The sequence below is a fragment of the Agelaius tricolor genome, unplaced genomic scaffold (assembly GCF_023055355.1).
Source record: "Agelaius tricolor isolate 1412-34295 unplaced genomic scaffold, bAgeTri1.0.p SCAF_2, whole genome shotgun sequence".
NCBI lineage: Eukaryota > Metazoa > Chordata > Aves > Passeriformes > Icteridae > Agelaius > Agelaius tricolor.
The window spans coordinates 90,797,513-90,816,420 of record NW_027269262.1 but is presented as its reverse complement, the minus strand read 5'-3'; the positions used below and the strand labels follow the sequence as shown (position 1 = coordinate 90,816,420).

The window sequence follows — 18,908 nt, the reverse complement described above, 5'->3', positions numbered from 1 at the left end:
CCACCAGCTGTTACTCTGTCTTCTCCCTGTCCCATTTACCACATTCTTGTCCCATTTACCATGTGCCTTACCTACTCTGCCTTGCTGCTTCCATTGCAATCCAGGCAATATGAATTCTTCAGGCAAAGGCACCCTTGATGCTTCCAGAAGGAGAGAGCTACACACGAGCAGAGATTTGAACACACCTGCTGAAAAGCAGAGGCAGTTTTCCCTGTCTGACCACTGCTCCCTGGTTGCAGCTGTGAGAGGCCACATCACAGCCCAGGAGCTGGGTTTGTGTGCTCTGCAGAGCAGGAGGGAAAACACCTGATCTTGTGAGAATACCAAATGTTTACTCAGTGGGATGTATCCAAGCAACTCAAACACTCTGTGTGTTGGTAACGTGCCCAGCAGAGCACAAAGCTGACAGAGAACCTTGATCCACCAAAAACCTCAGAGGTTGCCTGTGGAGCATGCAGGTAATTGTGACTGACAGTCTCTGTTCAACCAGCCACTGTTCTGGTGGGATATGGATGCAGTCACCTCTCCCAGATGTGCATGTCCAGGTCCTGATCCACTCTGGAGGTACCTCACAGAGCACGATCCAAAATATGAAGGGAAAAAGAAACTCAAGATCTCTGGCAGAGAGCTGCTGTCAGTTCCCACTCAGGTCTTTGGCTTGGAGCAGCTGCAGGTGCTGGAGATGAGCCCGGAACGAGAGAGCTGCCTGAGGTACAGGATGGAGCTGCTTCCCCAGGAGATCGGCCATCTGAGGAACCTCACCTGCCTCTATGTGGACTCCAACAACTTGAAGAAAATCCCTGCTGAAATTGGCACTTTGAGCCGCTTGGAGAGGCTCACTCTGAGCAACAACAGCCTGAGCTCGCTGCCTGCAGAGATGGGGGCACTCCAAAGGCTGCAGAGCCTCCACCTTGCCAACAACAGCCTCACTGAGTTGCCTGAAACCCTCTGCCAGCTGAGGAGCCTCACCTTTCTGGACGTGAGTGACAACAAAATAGATACCATCCCCTCCAGCATTCGGCATCTGGAGAAACTGGAAACGTTGCTATTGCTCTTTAACTCACTGGAGAGCCTTCCTGAGGATGTCTGCCTTCTAAGGAATCTGCACACACTTTGGTTGGGAAACAACCATCTACGGTCTCTTCCGGCAGCCTTTGGGGAGCTAGTGAACCTGGACTGGGGCTACAACTACTGCTCATGCAATTTTGAGGGGAATCCACTGGAGAATCCTCCCCCTGAAGTCTGCAGCAGAGGCCCTGAAAGGATCAGAGACTATTTCTCATCACTTCGTAGGATTTGGAAAGACTAAACCACTGGTGTCAGTCCTCTTGAAGTGACTGTGATGGATTTATCCTGTGCAAATCATCTGCACAAGCAAAATGTGTTTCAGACAGAAAGGACTAGTGAAATCATTCTGCGGAGCTCAAAAGCTTCCTCTCTGCTGTAAGGTGATTTCTCTGGCAGTCTTTTTTTTTTTTTTTTCCCCTAACAAGCACTGAACAATGGTATACAGCTTTTAAAAACTCATCCAGGGACAACTGTAATATTTTTTTTGTATTTATAGTTGCACAGAATTATCTCAAGAAATGTTGCAGACAATCATGCAGTCTGAGAAAATAAGCAAGTCTGAAAGGGTAGAGTCAGGTAAACAAGTGGTATGTAAATAGCAATAATCTGTACTCTTTGTTTGCACACTGGATTGGGGCTTGAGTCTGGACTGGAAGTAAGTGCAAGCTGAGATTTCTGGAAGCTTTTAAGGTCATACTGACTTGTGAATTTGGTTTTGCTTCAGGTACCCAGAATCTCACCATTTTCCCTGAAAATGAAATGTGTTTTGCATGAAACACACAGGTTGAATCAGCTCAGGCTTCTGTCTGGCTCTGGATAAAAAAAACAACCTGTATCCATGTCCCACAAGATATTGTGCAGACAATGTCTCCCTTCCTTTGGCAGGACATAGTGTATTCCTCCTGAAGAGCAGCATCAGCTGGCTCTGCACAGTACAGGCAGGGCTCTCACACTCTCTGGAGGCAGCATGGACATAGGTTTGATATTCCAGCCCATCCAGAGCAGCCCTCAGGGATACAGCTCCTTGGAGCTTGGTGATGCACAGGGGTAGCCCAGATTTAGAGCACACAGCACTAGCAGAAAAAGTTTCCACTTTCACTGAGTCTGGGAAAGTGTTCAGAGCTATTAAAGAATGAGTATGCAAACTTCCTGCAAGGGAACATTCTGAGAATCCCTGTCATAATCATGAAGGGCTTCATCAGTGTTACATTATGGAAATTTGCTGAGACTCCTTTCTGCTTCATTTTGCTCTCTCTTCCCCTTATCATCAACGTTTTCCTCCCACCTCTCTTTAACTTTGCTCTTCGTGGGTGTTTTCTCTGTGGCTACTCCCTCTGACATTTATGTTTCATTATTTTCTCATCATCAAAAGCCTCTCATTCCCTTACAAATCCTTTCCTTTGCCCTCTGTCTCCTTTGTTTCCTAGGGCTCCTTTGGCCAACACACAGAAAGATGCAGTTTTGTGTCTTTCCTGGAAGGAAGGGCTGAGTCAGGTCTGGTGAGAGCTGAGAATGTTCTTACAGCATTCAGAGAAAAAGGGAGAAAGGCAGAGAGATTGATACACAGGCCATTAATTCTCTTGTTCAGTGTCCTGTCATCTTCTTCTCCTTATAGCAAAGATCAGCACAAGGAGATCTGAATCAATGCTGAAATTTTTCAGGGTGACAGAAGGACAACTCCAGATATGCTTAACACAAAGTGATTTTTACATTGCTCTGCCCCTGACCTCTGTGAATTTTTCAAACCAGCTGTGACTTTTCGGTGTCATGGTAACCATATTCATTTTATCAGTGGGCTATCACACACAGATAAATGAGTGCATGGCAGTCACAGGCACACAATTACATCACACCAGGTCATTTGATTTTCCTGCAGCTGATGATTTCTAAGACATGTGACATGGGAAAGAAAGGAGAAAGGGGACTGCAGTGCCTTGCTCAGTTGGCTCTCTCTGTGGCAGCATGGAGAACTGGAGATGAAAGAGCAGGAGAATGAACTTCAAGGCTTTTGCCATTCAGGGTTTTTTTCAGAGGAGATTTAGGACAGTGTGTGAAGTAGCTCCTGAAGCTGATGCCAACTCAGGCAAAGGCTGTATCAAGGTGGCAACATTGAAGGTGTTGAATGACTGTGGTCTCACTCCTGCTCCTGTCATTGATGCATTCTCCAGACTCATACAGGTCTTATTTCCCCACTATTTCTGCTATTTCCCCATTTCTATCACCCCATTCAATAAAATAAGTGGAGGGGTAGCTTGCATTCACAAAAATAATGCATTCACAAAAATAAGTGCTGTCACTGGGCCTTCCTAAACCTTGCCTGGTACAGAACATAAGGTTAAAGGCAGTATGAGCAGTGAGGCCCAAGTAAAGACAAGGTTATCCCCCTGGTTTTGGAGATGTGTGAGAATTAAATTCTAGTAACTGTGGTATTTTTAGAGGATTGAGTCTAACACACAAATTTCTTCCAGAGTATCATCTTACACAGTTGCTAGGAGGGACAAACTTCTCATGTCCCATGTCAAGCCCTTCAGATTCCATGTTGCTGTTTTTCTTCTACATTGCACAGGGCTTGAGGTTCCATTTCCAGTTTTGACTACCTTTCCCTTCTGCATCTTGGTTGGTGATTTCTGAAAGGCAAGCTGACTTCAGCTTCTTGGGGACTGCACAGCAATTCAAAGCTTTCACTTTTGGTTTTAGCTAGTCAGGATTCACACATTTTGTTTAACTAATCCTCTCTCCAAAACCCACAAACATAATTTGTGAAGCCTGATTGTATCTGTTAGTAATACAGATACAATGGTATACAGCTTTTAAAAACTCATCCAGGGACAACTGTAATATTTTTTTGTATTTATAGTTGCACAGAATTATCTCAAGAAATGTTGCAGACAATCATGCAGTCTGAGAAAATAAGCAAGTCTGAAAGGGTAGAGTCAGGTAACCTGTAGCTGGGAGTGAATGGAGCTAAAAGGTGAGTAAAACCAAAAATCTTTAAAAAACAGTGGCAATATTGCCATTATAATTCTCTAGTCTGTTGGGAACAAGAGAAATTCTGTGAAACTAATGCAAATGAGGGTGCTTTGACCATGCCATCAAGCTGTTTGAGCAGATTGAATATGTTACTGAGATATGTCCTGACACCTTGCTTTCTGTTGCCCCTTCCTTTCCCTTTGTCCTGATTGCTTCCAAAATCCCACTTCCCAAAGTGGAAAACCCAGTAGTTCATATTCTTTGCAGTATTCTGGCATCTGTGTTAATGAAATAGTTATGCAGAGCAATAAGTAGATCCTGGTGTTGTCATTAAGATGGCATTAAAATCTAATCTCAGACTGCTTATCCTGTATTTGTTGTACTTTATGTATTGTTTCTAAGCATCCTCCTTTGCTTGTGCTCATTAAAACTTCAAGTGTTAATATCAGAGAACAGTAAACTGCTAGGATATAGGCCCCTGGTGAAGAGACATGGATATAATCCATACTCTGGGGCTGGGGGGAGGAGGGAGAGGAGGAATTGTTAAACCTGTCGTTCAGGGTTGATGGGAGTTGTGTCATTCAGGGTTGATGGGAGTTGTGCATGCATTTATTTCCCTTTACCCCGTGTTGCACTGCAAATAGCCTGGCCTAGGTGAGCATTGTCTCCTGGAACCCCACAAGACTTTCACTGGAAAACTTGGAACTCTTGCAGCAGAGCAGTAATGAAATGTAAAAGCAGTGAGGGGAAAGAGCTCCAAGTAGAAATTCGGGGAAATATTATACATAAGGGCAGAGGGCTTTTTAATTTAACATACAAGTACATAACACTTCACAGGCTGGTAGCTCGAGCTGGACAAGTTCTGACTACAGATAAGCTGCATATTTTTAATGCTGGAGAGTTCACCTCAGGATATGGCAGATTCTCTATCCCCCGAAATCTGAAAACCCCACAGTCTCACTCACCTGAAGGTATGACTGTATAACACTTGCCTTGTTTTATGCAAAGTCAAATTTAAAAAGGCTCTTTCTGTCTTTAAAGTATATGTTTACAATCTATGACTACTATAAATCTAAAATATTAGATCCCAGCATTTACTTATTTCTCCCTCAATTTGCCTTTACATGATATTCAGAATTTTAGTTTTTAATGACTATGAACAGTACTTAAAAAGCCAAAGGTTACTAAATTTCATGATCAGGGCTCTTGTGACCAGTGATGGAGTCTCTGAGTTGGCAAAACAAAAATGAAAAAGCAGTTGCTGTTTTCCTCATGCCTGTTGGAGTCAGCAGCAGATTTCCAAGCTCATAAATGAAAGGCTGCTCCTAAATTCTCCTTATGTGGAATTTGACACCAATCAGTTTTCCAGTTCTTTTAAAGACCACCAACACCACCTGCCCTTCTGTCTTCCTCTGGCTCTGCAGCCTCATCTGAGTCAGTGCAAGAGGCTCAGGTCTGACAGGAATGCAGAGGATCCACAGGTTTAGAAATCACTGAATTCAAATGATTCCTCACTGCCAGAGGAACCACACTCAGTCCCTCCACCTGGGCAATGGTACTACAGGAGAAACAAAGCAATCTATCATGGACAACTGCCATATCCTTCAGCACATTAAACTGCAATGAAAGCCTAAGTAGCATATCTAATGAAGATCGCTCTGAGCTGTACAATGAGTGGGTTTTGACTCCCCAGAGTGTTCTGCCCACAAACCAAGAGACAATGGTGTTTAAATAAATGTGATATCCAAGCCATTGATTTCTTATGTTTAATAAAGATCTCAGTATTCATCAATAAGCTTTTTATTTTTCTGCCACCCTATGGAAATTATAAAATGTGTTGCCATTCTCACTTCCATGCAAACAACTTTCTTTGAACAGTTCAGGCAGCAAGAGGGGGAGAGACTGATGACACAAGCAAAGCCCAGACAGAGTAACCCACACTGAGATTTTGTGCTGAAACTCAGTGGTACTGCCAGACTTGAGACAGAGCCAGTCTGGAGCTCACTGCTGCTGAGATTCCCAACGAGATCCCACTTCCAGTCCTTTGGTGCATGAAATTTATGAGGATTTGCTTTCAGCAGGATGCACTGATTCCTGCATCAAAGGTATTGATCCAGCTGAGGTCAGGCCATTAGCACAAAACTGTGTCTAAGAAGAAATCTTCCAAGTGCTTTGTAAGTCTCACTGTTAAAAAATTCAAACTGAAACTTCTCATTATAAAGAAAGCTGCTTTTTGTTTGTTTTGTTTCTAGTCCCTGGAGACTTAGATTATTGTACTTTAGTTTGCAACAAGCTCTCTAAATACATGAAGCTTGTTGAAGAGCTTCTTGTAAGACTTACTAAAGTTAAATAAACACAGAGCCTGCAAGTCTTTCTGCTCTGGCCATGTTTCTTTACATCTCAGGTAGTCCTCTTGTCCTCTGGACTGTTGCTGCACACCTTTTTCTTGAGCTGACACATTCCAAACAGAATATGACATGGTATCTGAAGTCTTTCTAGTGAAAAAGGAAGGACTGTTGCATATCTTTAATGTTATAACCCTGTGTGTTCACTCCTGCATGGTGGCAGTTTCTTTTTCTTTTTTTTTTTTTTTTTAACAAGGAATTCACTTTGTCATCTACTGCAATTCCACACTTTGCTACAGAGCTGCAATTGGCAAATTTTGGTATTTGTGTATAGTGTAAGCTGAAGTCTGTGGCCTTGCACTTGTCCCTGCTGAATTTTAGCTTCCCCTTTCCCACCCCAGACATGTTATACAATTCTTCCAAATCATTCTGAATTCAAACCCTGTCCTCCTGCACTTACGATGTCTCTGAGCGTGCGTTATGCCATCTGAAAATTTAATAACCATACTTTCTTTTCTATCATCTAATTCATTAATGAAAGCATATGCCAGGACTGTATCCAGAAGAGACCTGGCTGAACTCCATTTCTGCATCCTTCCACTCTGACAAAGCACCATTGATAACCTTTCTGATATGTTATCAAACCAGCTTTGCATCCAATCGATCACAGTCTCATCTAGACCGGGCTGCCGGGGCTCACTTATGAGAATGCCACATGCAGCCCTTTTGAAAACCTTAGTAAGGGGGTAAGATTTGTGACAGCTACTTCTCCTTTATTCTTAAGGCCTGTTACATTGCTAAAAGTGGATATTAGATCAGTTCAACAGAATTTATTCTTGGCAAAGCCACACAGGCTACTTGTCCTTGCTGCTACATGAAGCAGCTGTTTCACAGTTCAAGCTGTGACTTGTTATCTTCCAATGGCTTATGAAATGTGCATTTGTTCCAGAATCTGTGCAAGTCTCAAAGGCAGGTGAGGATCATTTCCCATCCCTATCTCCCAACAAGAAATTAATGCAACAGACACTTGCTGTTTCAACCTCAGGGAAAAAATTCAGGGCTGGTGGGAGACCAGGACTGCTGCAGCAAAGCTCAGTAAAGCACAAACACATCCGGGCTGGAAGGATTTGGTAGAGTCTGTTCCATGTCATGGTCAGTCCTGATATGCTCTGGGTGGCCCCACAGTGGGAGTGGAGGGCTGCTCTTGCTGTTTGGGGAGTGGAGCTCAAAAACATGTGGAGGAACACTAATTTCCATTTGCCTACTTGGCTGCTGTGCAGAGGACTTCAGTCTGGTCGTGACTCAGGGAAAAGGCAGTCACTGGGAAGGGGAAAGGACACAAGTCTAAGGTCCCTAACCCATTTTGGTCTTGTCCTGTTAGCTAGGAGCTCTCCTTGCCTTTTTTTCCTGTGTCCTATTTTCAAATGGATGTCCTTAATCCTATTTCTCAGACTCAGAATGGGCCTGAGCAGCGTGAAATTTCTCAGAAGGCAGCAGGAAACTGAGAGTTTTGATCCTGAAGTAACTAGCTTCAGTAGCTCACAGCATGTGTCTGTGTGTGTTCCCTGGGCAGCTGTGTCAACTGGATGATATCTGCACCCTTCCACTTGTAAAAAGGCTGTGGCTCAGACATCTTCTTTTGATGTAGTTGAAAGGAGGATTCCTTTTTGTTCTCAACACTAGCGCTGCCTGTTAGGAGGGTGTCCCTTTGCATTGGCTCTGTATGTTCAGAAAGAATAAGGGGGGGGGGGGGGGGAAATTATCTCACCTGGTTTAAATATATGCCAGACTGATTGTTCCTGCATCATTTTCACACATAAAATACTGTTGCACTTCAGCTATTTCTAAACATCCACACGGGGATAACAGGAGGGTTCTGTGTCTATATTTTGTGTCTATATATTCTGTGTCTAAACTTTGCTATTGGCAAAGTTTCCTTTTCAGATCTAAAGTAGGCCTTACCCAGACTGAATAACTGATTTGTACCTAGAGCACTAATGAACCTAAATTATTCTTTTTTTTTTTTTGACTATGATGTTCAAGCACTTTGGGCATGCCCTTGATTCACCTTTCTGTTTGGTGGTGTCTGGGTTTGCACAACTGTGAAGGGAATATGGGACTGGGAAAGCCGAGCTTCTCTGAAGACTCTTTTTGAGCTGATGACTCTCAAAAAGCTGTCTGTTCTCCCAAGGACTTAGACTTAATGACCCTGCTTATTATCTCCAGTTCTGTGTTCCCAGTTGTCTCTTTGTTTATTAGATGATATTGCTTGTTTGGACCATGCTAAACTGATGCTCTGTATGTCTTTTTCTGTTTGAAATGTTATTTTTCTTTAGCTTTTTGTTCTGTTCTTTGTATTGTACAGGCTGACTAGCTCTGCACAGTTCTGCCACATTCTGCACAGTCATACACACTGGGATTTTTTGGTTGTTTCCTAGAAAAATTTTGATAATCTGACTGAATGAAACTATTAAATAAACTAAGTTATATGAGTCCATGTGTATGTGTATATTAGGATTCTGCATCCTTATTCAGCAGAGCCATCAGGCAGATGCCCTGTACAGATCCCAGTTCTTTGCCCTGTTTTAATATTCAAAGCACTTTATGGACTCTTCTGGATGTCATTGTGTTCATGCCAGACCTTCAGAGAGAAAGGATAATAATGGTCTGACATTATACAGGAAAAATAACATTTGCTTTATTTGAATTAGGTAGATTGTCACTGGAAATGTCTTGCATTTCAGACTGGTAGAAAAAGTATAAGCCAAAGCGATTTTTCTGTCTAGAGAACACCACATAGGGTATTCTGCAATTATTTTCAAAATCAAATGTGATTTTCAGTTTAAAAATCTTCCCTTGTCCCCTCTCAAATAGATTTAAGTAAGAACGATGCTTTATTTCACAATTATCAAACATTTGTCAGTAACCCAAACCATTCTATGATTTTTCAATTTTACATGGCCACTTTCTGCCTCCTGCCCAGGCTGCAGCTCCCTCCTGGCCAAGTTTCTTCTCTGCCCATTCCACATCATCTTGAAAACTTTTCTCTTCCAGGCATGTTTAGTTATTCTAAGGAAGGCACAAGCTTTTCCCTTCTTGGTGCTTTTACCTGGCCTGGTGATTGCACCCACAGCAAAAGAAAATCAGCAGGGCTGACTTTTTACCTCTCACCCCAGCCTTTGAAAGGAAAACACATAAATGACATGTGAGTTTTTCTCTCAGTGTGAAATTCTGAATCCCTTCACTCTTTTACAGCCCCCTCCACTCCAGCAGTTCTTGCTCTAAAAATAGTGTTTGTTTTTCAATTAAAATAAACTAAGTTTTGAGCTAATATATTAATTAAAACTAAACATGTTTGGGGCTGAATTAAAGTCAAGTCTCTGTGGGGTAAAGGACCCCAGTACTAAAAGGGAAAGATGCAAAGTCATTGAGTAGGAAAGAGCAAGTTTGATCTATAGTGAAGTCTGCTTTTGTTCCACTTGCTTCTGAACAACTGCAGCAATTTAGTGCACTTGACCTTTACTGTGAGATTTAGAAAGGAAATGTTTGATATTCTGTTCTATTTTCAAGAAACCTATGAGGCTGATAAGTAATACTTCTGCCTTTTCCAGATTGTTCCCTGAATAATTTCTTTGATACACAGTCAGAATTCAGAGACCTTTATTTCTTGCTCAACAAACTCTTAGGAAGTATCAAACTGGCACTGAACACAGTGAATTTTGACATCACAAGTCCCTACACTCCAGTTTTCAATAGGTACAAATCTGCCTACCCTGAGTGTTAGCATTCTCTCTTTGTTTCCTCTGTAGTTTGTATGACTTGGGAATCAGTTATAATTTTCACATGAAATTACCTCTACAGGAATCCCATCAAAAACCCACACAGAGTCTGCAGCACAGAAATTAATCTTTTCTGCCCTGTTCACTGGTGAGCTGTACTGGCTATTACATAAGGTGGATGAATCATGGATGAGAAAGACATTGATTTAATTCTTTCCATGTTTATTTTACTCTTGAACTTCAATACACATCTCTCTAAATACCTGCACAGAGCATTCCTTTTTAAAAGACAGAGTTGAAATGTTATTTCCAATTTCCATTAAAGCTTTACATCCTGAGCTTTGCAGAACCATCACTATATTAGAGCAATATAAAATATCTACACGATATCTATCCATAAACAATTGGATGAAGCTCATATACTGGGAAATGCACTAAGAAAGTGCTGCAAAGCTGCACATACAATATTTTAGGCCATGATTCAGAACCAGATGGTGATGGTGAACACTGAGGGGATGTGTTTAACTTGATGGTGAACACTGAGGGGAAAGGACTGGTTTTTAGGAAGGAGCCTTTTGAGGGTAGCATCCAGGCCTTTAAGAAGCTGAGTTCCATCCATGCAGTGAAGTATGTAATTCCAGAATCCAGTCTGTGGCACTGGCCACTTTGAATGGTGAAGACTGATCTTTCTCACAGAATAACATCTCTCATTATTAATGAAGAACACAGGCTTTTTCTTTAACCCTCCCACTCACTTCATTTTCAGTGATGTTTACTGAGTAAATCCCAGGTGCAATTTTTTTTTCCATTATTATTTTGTGTCTTCTCTCCTTCCTTTCCTATTTTCTCACTAAGTGAGTCCATGAGGCAAAATGCAACCAACAGCAACCCAGGCAGTGGAGTTTCAGACTGGATTCTGTTGCACCTATTGAAGGATGCTTAACTTCTGTACACAAATAGCTTTTCCAAAATGGTTTCCAAAATGAAAATGAGATTTCATAACAGTAGGTGTTCTTGTGTCTCTGTATAACTGCTTTTTTTTTTCCTGATGCAAGAGAATTTTATGCAGTGTTCAGTATATATTATATTGTGGATTCATAAACTCCCCACAAATAACAATGCTAGAGATAGCAGCAGGGATCAAGAGCTACAGCATATTTGTGTGGAGAAATTCTATAAATGAAAAAGTGCCATGAAAATGCAAGGCATGAATGCATTGCAGCCTCCTCAGCTTACAGACCTGTCAAAGGTCTCAGTAAATGTAATTACATCAGTCACATGCTTTCTTCATGCCTTGTTAACAGAACAGAAGGAAGACACAGAGTGGCTGATAAACTCCTTCGTCCACATTTAATTCAGTCATTCCCATGTGGAAAATAAACTGCATACCAAAGTATTTTTCTGCTTTATGGTGAATTATCACAACAGTAAGTATTCTGGGCCATTTTGTATCTGCTTCAATAACTGAACAAAAAAACACACCCTTGCCTCCAGAAATTAAAATCAGCTTAGTACAAGACTATGGTCAATAAGCATTCATGTTCACACTTGTCTGCCTGGGCTAATGCCAAGGGATTTGAGAAAACAGCAAGTGGAGAGAAGATACCAAATTGCAGGGATTGCTGTTAAATCTCTGCTTACTGGACCAAGGCTTGAAAAGTCATCAGGTAACATGGTGAAGAACAAGTCCTGCACAGCAAGGGTCACAGGATGCTTGTCTTTACTAAGGGAGAGGAGTGATGTGCTGAATTAGGTACAGAGGAAGACAAGGCAATGACATTACACAGGCTGCTTGATTTAGCTGCTGTTCACTCGCCCATCAAATGAGTCTCAGGGTAGACTTGATTCTGTATGCTGGCCCACAGCAGCATCTCATTTTATACAGATTTTTCTGGCTGCTGACTGTTTTTATCAACATCTCTAGAACAACAACAAAAAAGAGCCAAGTCAGTAAGATAGTGTGCAAGTTATTGAAGAAGCTTAAATCCTTTGGTTAGCAGCAGTAGTTTCTATCCATTTTTTATATAATGACTGTGGAAGTTGTCCGTGAACAGCAGAAAGCGTTTTCAGAAAAGATTGCTTTTATCTGGTTGACAGTCTTCTATTTATAGTTGGCAAATATTTCATGGTTCAGGTTTATGAGCACACTGTAAACTTTGGTATCATGACTTCAGCTTAAACCATTTACAGCCATGCAGCAGGTTGCACATGAGGCTTTTTGCTGGGGGGAGAAATAGAGGATGCACACTTACCATCATTTCAAAAATTCAGAGCTGCTAGCCACTAAGCCAAATAATGAAGATAAATATGTGTAATTTCTCAGAAAGTTAAGCTTAATACTTTGCTTTGTCAATGGATAACAACAAAAAAATTATAAGTAAGGTACCCAAAAGCTGTGAATCCCTTTGCTTGAATGCATTCAAGTATAATGCTGAGGAAAAGGATCCCAAGCAGAAAGTCAACAGTCTGCATCTCAGACTGTGGGCCCTGCCTGACTCTAATCAGTGATAAAGATGCACTGTGCTCTGTCCCATGGGATGCCTTACCCAGAGTACCAAAATACTGTTGGACATGTCTGGAAAACAATAACATTACAAGGCTGTGTTCTCCCCTGGGTGCAAAGCAATACTGCACTTGTGTGCCAGTCAGACTGCTAGGGGAAAAGAATTTTTTTAAAGTGCCCTAAAACTTAAGCAATGAGGAAGGGATCTTTTTTAAAGCTGAGACAAGAATTAGGATGTGAGTTTTCAATGTTTCCCACTCAGAATTGCAGGGGTTTGCATGCTATTCTTAGTAGTGCAGGGAATACCTTTTCCCAAAGAGATTAAGCTGTGCCAGCATCTGTCATTCAGATCAGTCCATTATTTATGACATGGAAGCTGTCAGGTTAGATCCTAGACATGTTCCCTGCAGGCTTAAGCCTTGTACCCCAGGCAAGCACACACAGAGAGTGTCACTGACATCCCACGGGATTCCAGATGTGCCAGAGATGGATTACAAGATCCTTTTAGAATAGACAGTGAGGGATAATAAGGAGAATCATCATGGCAATGTTTGGAATGTGTATCTTTGACATGCCTTGCACTCTATCTAATATGTCCACTTCTTTGGGAAGCTTTCTTTGGGCTATTAATTTGTGTTGAAATAACCCCAAATATAGAGCCATAGTATCATTTTTAGGGGTGGATATATGAAGCTTGTGAGAGTTTGCCAAGGGTGAGATGAAGTGTTCCATAACCTGTAGTGTCTCTTTTTGCTGGAGTCTATTTAAGAACCATGGAGACAGGAATTTTTACCCTACTTCATTATCTCAGACTCACACATGCACTTGGCCACACAGTGTTTGCACTCACCAGGATTCATCTTCCCTTCCCTGCAGGGAGGTCACTGCTGGCCTGGGATATTTGGGAAGGAAGTCAGGTCAGGCTGCACTGAGCTGGTGCTCACATGCACAACCCTTGGGAGTTAGTGGTGAGGTCCCTGAGTGTCCCCCTGAACTTGGCCTCATGCATTTGTCCCACTTCCAAGGCCTCCCTCCACTCTCAGGGTCTTTTCTCCAGTCAGGATCTTTGCCTTCTGCTTTCCAGGTCTCCAATTTCTCAAAAACATTTACTCTTTTCAGGTATGTCTCCTCTTCTTTCCAGACTGGGAGCCCTCAGTTTTCCCAGTCTGAATGGTCTAGGTACAGAACTTTAGAAAATTATCTGCCCCCTCTCTGGTGGTCCTTTTTCATTTCCCTTAACTAATAGGAGGATTCAGGATGTGCCATTTCTGTTTGGACCAGAGCTTATGAAATTTCACAGCCAGCCTCTACTGTTGCAGCAAACAGGTTTCTGCTTGAGAGTTCAGTCTGACCTCAGACATTTCCCAAAAACACAGACTCATGGAATGGTTTGGATTGGAAGTGACTGGAATCACTAGATGAGAAGTGTGGTCACTTAGGATATTTAAGCAGCCTTAAAATGTTGTCTCCAGAAAGTATCACTGCTACTCCAGAAAGAGTACCATTTTTGAAATGTCTGTGTATGACTTAATAATAAAGTTCATCCGCTTCTCTCATCTCAAAAGCTGCTTAAATTTAATACTTCCATAAATCCAGGAAATAAATCAAAACCAAACAGCCCTTACTCTTCTTTACTCCAGCACATTTTTCTCCCTTTTTCTTCCTTTTTTGTTGGAGACACAAATAATGACAGTCAGTGTTTTGCCCCGTGTTTTGTATTTTCAGCTGCAGGTGAGGTCTCTGACCATAAATCACTCACTTGTTGCTAGAAAGTTTAGCCCAGAGCAGATCCTCTCCCACAGACACTTGGAGAGCAGAAAACTGAGGCAAAAGCAGAAATCTTTGCTGATTTTGACTTTGATTATAAGCCCTATAGGCAGAGCAGAGTAGCATCTCTTTGTTTATTTCCATGTATAGGAGCCTCAAAAATTGTTAATTAATAATGGTTTTCAAAAACTTTAAAATGGTATTAACTGTCAGATTGTTGTGATGTTTGAGGGTGAAATTTCTGGCATGGAGTGCTTGGTCTCTCTGCCTCGTCCTCACTCTTCATTTGTAACAGAGGCCACAATGTTCAGTGTGAAAGTAAACATTTCAAAGTTCATAGCTCAGCAGCTGGTGAGTCACTCCTGAGCCAAGGGGAATGTCAATGAGAGGAGATGCTCTGTGAGAGGTGATTAGTTTCTGTAGAGAGATCCAGTGATTCATTATCAGCTCTGGCTGCATTTTAATTGCAAAGGTTAGGAAACTGTGTTTTGACCTAGGGATTAATAGGGAGAATAACACATTTTTGATGGCTGGAATGTCTTAGCTGAAACTTTTGCTAAGATCTGCGTGTAGCCATTAATTGTACATGTCTTTCTTGTCTTTTATTGGTATCTGTGCACTGGCATTTAGAAGATGGGTCTTGTGCAGGGATTGCATTGGAAAGCTGTGGGAACAGAACAGAACAGTGGCTGCTGACCTAAAAAGATATAATCAATGTAGAGCATAAAAAAAAAAAAAATCTAGGTAACTAGTTATGTACAGGTGAGGGGGAAGTACAAGTAGAAAAGAAACCAATACAGATCCATGGAAATCTCTAAAGAGGCAAGGATTTGAGAAGCAGTCATGTGGGTCACACAAGGGTAACCTAAGAGGAGGTCAGATGGAATGAGTGGAATTACAGTGGCAGAGCAGAGAGAAGACTGACTTTTCATTCATTTGGGCAAGAAAAGCCATTTTTTGCTTTTAACAATAGGGGATAAGAACAAAGACCTTCTCTCTCCTTGAAAAGTCAGTGAAAACATAGAGGAGGAGAAAAAACTGTGTGTGGCTGATTGAAGGGAAGTTTTTATCCTCATAACTGAGCTAGTCTAGCCAGATAGGGTTAAGATTATGCAAGACTTGTCCTCATTTCTGTTACTTGTAACTTTGCCAAAGTTTAATTATCCTGGCTGAATTTTTGTGCTGGGTGTGTGCCTAAAACTGAAGGGTGTGTATGTGTCTCTGTGTGTTTTACTATTTCAGTCATTCTTAAACCTGAGAAGCGAAGAAATTTTTCTTTCCATGTGAAACAAAGATGCCAACCTATTTAATTTCCTCAAGAGGCTCTAATGCACAGAGAACCTGAAAATCCAGTTGTTAATGCCCCAGATGAGTCTTTTGGCTGGCTGGAAACACATACCCAAGTTTGTAAATTTTGGAAAACAAGGCAGAAGCAAAAAGCTCCCAAGACATGGGAGCTCTCCCAGCACCACCATAATCAGGAGTAGCACCTGCAGCTCCCACACATTGAGCAGTACTTTCTGACCCTATTGCAGGATTATCACAGGAATCAAGATCTTCCTGAGTGTCACCATCCACATCAGTTGGGTGAAGTTCATCAGGTAAGTGTTAACCTGCACAGATATATCTAGAGGAGAGATGAACTGTTCTCTAGGCTTGATTGACTGATTGGCCAAATCTCTGCTGACTTCAGGGAAAGTTGGACACCTACATGCTGACATCTTTATGTAGGTACTTGAATGTGGAATTCAATCCCATCCCTCCTATCTCTGGAAAACTGGAGATACAGGGTGTTGACAGCTGAAGGTGTTGACAGGGAATGAGTGATGACAACAGAAAGCCTGTGGCTTGTGTTCAGGGCTGCTTTTTGTGCAGGGACCACAATGAAGGAAAGGAAATTCTGGCTAAAGCCAACAGTGGACGGCTGCAAGCCAATAAATCTGAGGGCAAAGTCCAAGGACCTCAGATACCAAGAGACATCAGACTGAAAGGAGAGTTGGAGTGGGCAGGCAACAAAGCAGATTAAAACAGAGCCAGTAGTAGAGGACTATTTTTTTACTGAAGGAAATTACTTTCTGGATAGAAGCATAGGAGCAGCTTTTTTTTTTTCCCCACAAGAAAAGCAAAATAAAGCTCAAAGGATACCCTTGTATAACATGCAACAAAAACAAATTCCTAAACTTGAGAATATCTATGTCATAACCTCGTTTCTTCATAAAATAAGGGACAGATGGAGGAGAAAATAACTTTCAGAATTGTGGTTTTCATTAAAAGCAAAACAGAAAAAAGATCATCAACAACAAAACATTAAAAAGTCTTGACAAAACCTCTTGCACACTCTCTATAGCCACACAACACATGGTGCTCCCAGCTGGCAAGGATCCTATGCAGGGTCTTGTATCAGATCAGAGGCTGGGAAAAAGCACAGCTCTGAGCAACTCATCCACTCATCTCTCCATCATGTTTACACCCAGGGTGAATCTCTGGCCAATCTACATTTCTTTCTTAGTCTTTCAAAAAGAAATCAATTAATTTCTTTAACTAATTGTTACAACACACCAAATCATAAGCAATTATTTTGCTGAATTACAGCAAATCTTACCTAATATTTCTGCAAGCCCTGTAGCACTTACCCAGAAGGTGACTTCAGATAGCTTTGCAGGACCTTTACAATTTTCTTTTTCAGATTGTCTGTGGTTCATTCCAAATGTGAGAAAGTTACTGAGAAGGCTTCAGCTTGTGTTTTTAGACTTGTATTGTCACATAGATGGATTTTATAATTAGTATTTTGTAATGCCCAGGAGCCCTGGTCATGGACCAGGAACCCTTTTGCCTTAACAGCTGTACAAACACAGGCACAGTGAGCTCTCCCTCCTTGTGAATATCATCCCTTCCCCTTTAATAAGATGTAGTTTTGTTGAAGTCAGGTCAAACTCTGTTGTCAGCTACCCTGGAGTATATCTAAAGCCACTTTGTTGTTGTTTCAACAAAAACACAGAGTACACAGCAAGGTTTTTGCTTCAAAGTAAATGCCCTTCATCAGTGTGAAATTGCCTCCCACAGCAGAAAGCAATCTCTGAGCTCTGCTGCTTAATCCGCCGGGCGCTGACAGATAATGCCCTGAGTGCCAGCAGTGCCAACTGGCAGCTGAGTCCTTGGCTGGATTAAACCAATTATTGCTGCTCTCTGTCTTCCTGCTCCGTGCCCTCCCCTGACTTCCCAGGTCTTTCTGTTTGCACATGGTGTTATATGAATGCTGCAGAGTTGTGTTGTCTCTGTGGCAGGGTGTTCGTTGTGGCTCAGTGCTCTGCAGACGCTGTTGGTGTTGTGCAGACAGGCCAGCCAGAGGTTCTGGTGCACTGCAAGATGCCCTGTGTGTGGCTTTCTGCTCCCCTTCCTCTCTAAAAACCTGATGTTAGGTTGTTTTTCTGGTTCTGAAGGCTGAACCACCCAGTGATTGTCCTCATTTGGATTTTTCTGCCTCTTTGTGTGTTCCCAGAATCACGTCCATGGTGGTGCTGCTGAATGGGTGTCTGGAGGTATAAAAAGAGGTTGATTTCTGGGAAGGTTTCAGGTCTTCTTTTCACCTCTGGTGTAGAAAAAGGGGTGTTTCCTAGTGAGGGACTGTGGAGGGTGGTGCAGCCTGCAATGGTGTGTGCGCAGCACTGTGCAGCCTCACCATCTCCTCCTTAGGATCCATTCACTGTAGACCTTCAGTGGGCAGAAAAATCTTCTCAGTGACACTTAGAGATGGTTTAAATATTTTAATATCTGAAGAAAGCCTACATTGACAGAAGTATTCTGAAGACTGAAGAATTATCTGTTTGATATGGTAATTTCTATTGAATGGGACAGGGGCTGTTCTTCTCACAAATGAAAGAACAATAATGATGCCAGGACTGTACTCTACTATTAATGAACATTTTTGCACTGGACTGTGCATAACTACTTAAAAAAAATCCAGTATTCCATTGTATGCTCACTTCCTATCTTCAAGACATTTTTTCTGTAAGCATTCAGTTACACAACCTGTGGCTGAAATAGAGAGCATTTTCAGTGCTACACCAATCTGATGTCTCTAGGCCTTCAGCAAATAGATTTAATCATGTTTGTAGGTACACTTAGCTGAAAAGACCTAGAAAGTTACTCCTCCAGGTCTCCAGCATGACAGTCTTCCAGAGCTCCTTGCCAAATGGAACATTTTAGCATTGATGAATCCTTGTGATTTAACATGAGCCATACCAGGTCTTCCAGAAGCAAAAACACGTTCCTGAAAAACCAGAACATCCATGGATATTCCACCTACACATATCCTGTGTCTCTTTGCCATGCAAATAAGAAACTAAGGGTTCATATGAGACACAAGTCCCACAGCAACATGAGAACTAATATTTGACGCTTATGAATTTATTTTTTTCACAGCCAAATGATTTAATAAAATATTCTCCAGTGGATAAATCAAGGATTTTAGGGTTG

General features: G+C 41.8%; 1 protein-coding gene across 1 annotated transcript; it reads left to right on the top strand.

Annotated features, from left to right (window-relative positions):
- Positions 1–420: 420 nt before the first annotated feature.
- Positions 421–6,143, top strand: LOC139587479 (leucine-rich repeat-containing protein 30-like). Its single transcript, XM_071421853.1, has one exon. The coding sequence runs from the start codon at positions 509–511 to the stop codon at positions 1,307–1,309; it is 801 nt and encodes a 266-aa protein (XP_071277954.1). The 5' UTR covers positions 421–508; the 3' UTR covers positions 1,310–6,143.
- The last annotated feature ends 12,765 nt before the right edge of the window (positions 6,144–18,908 follow it).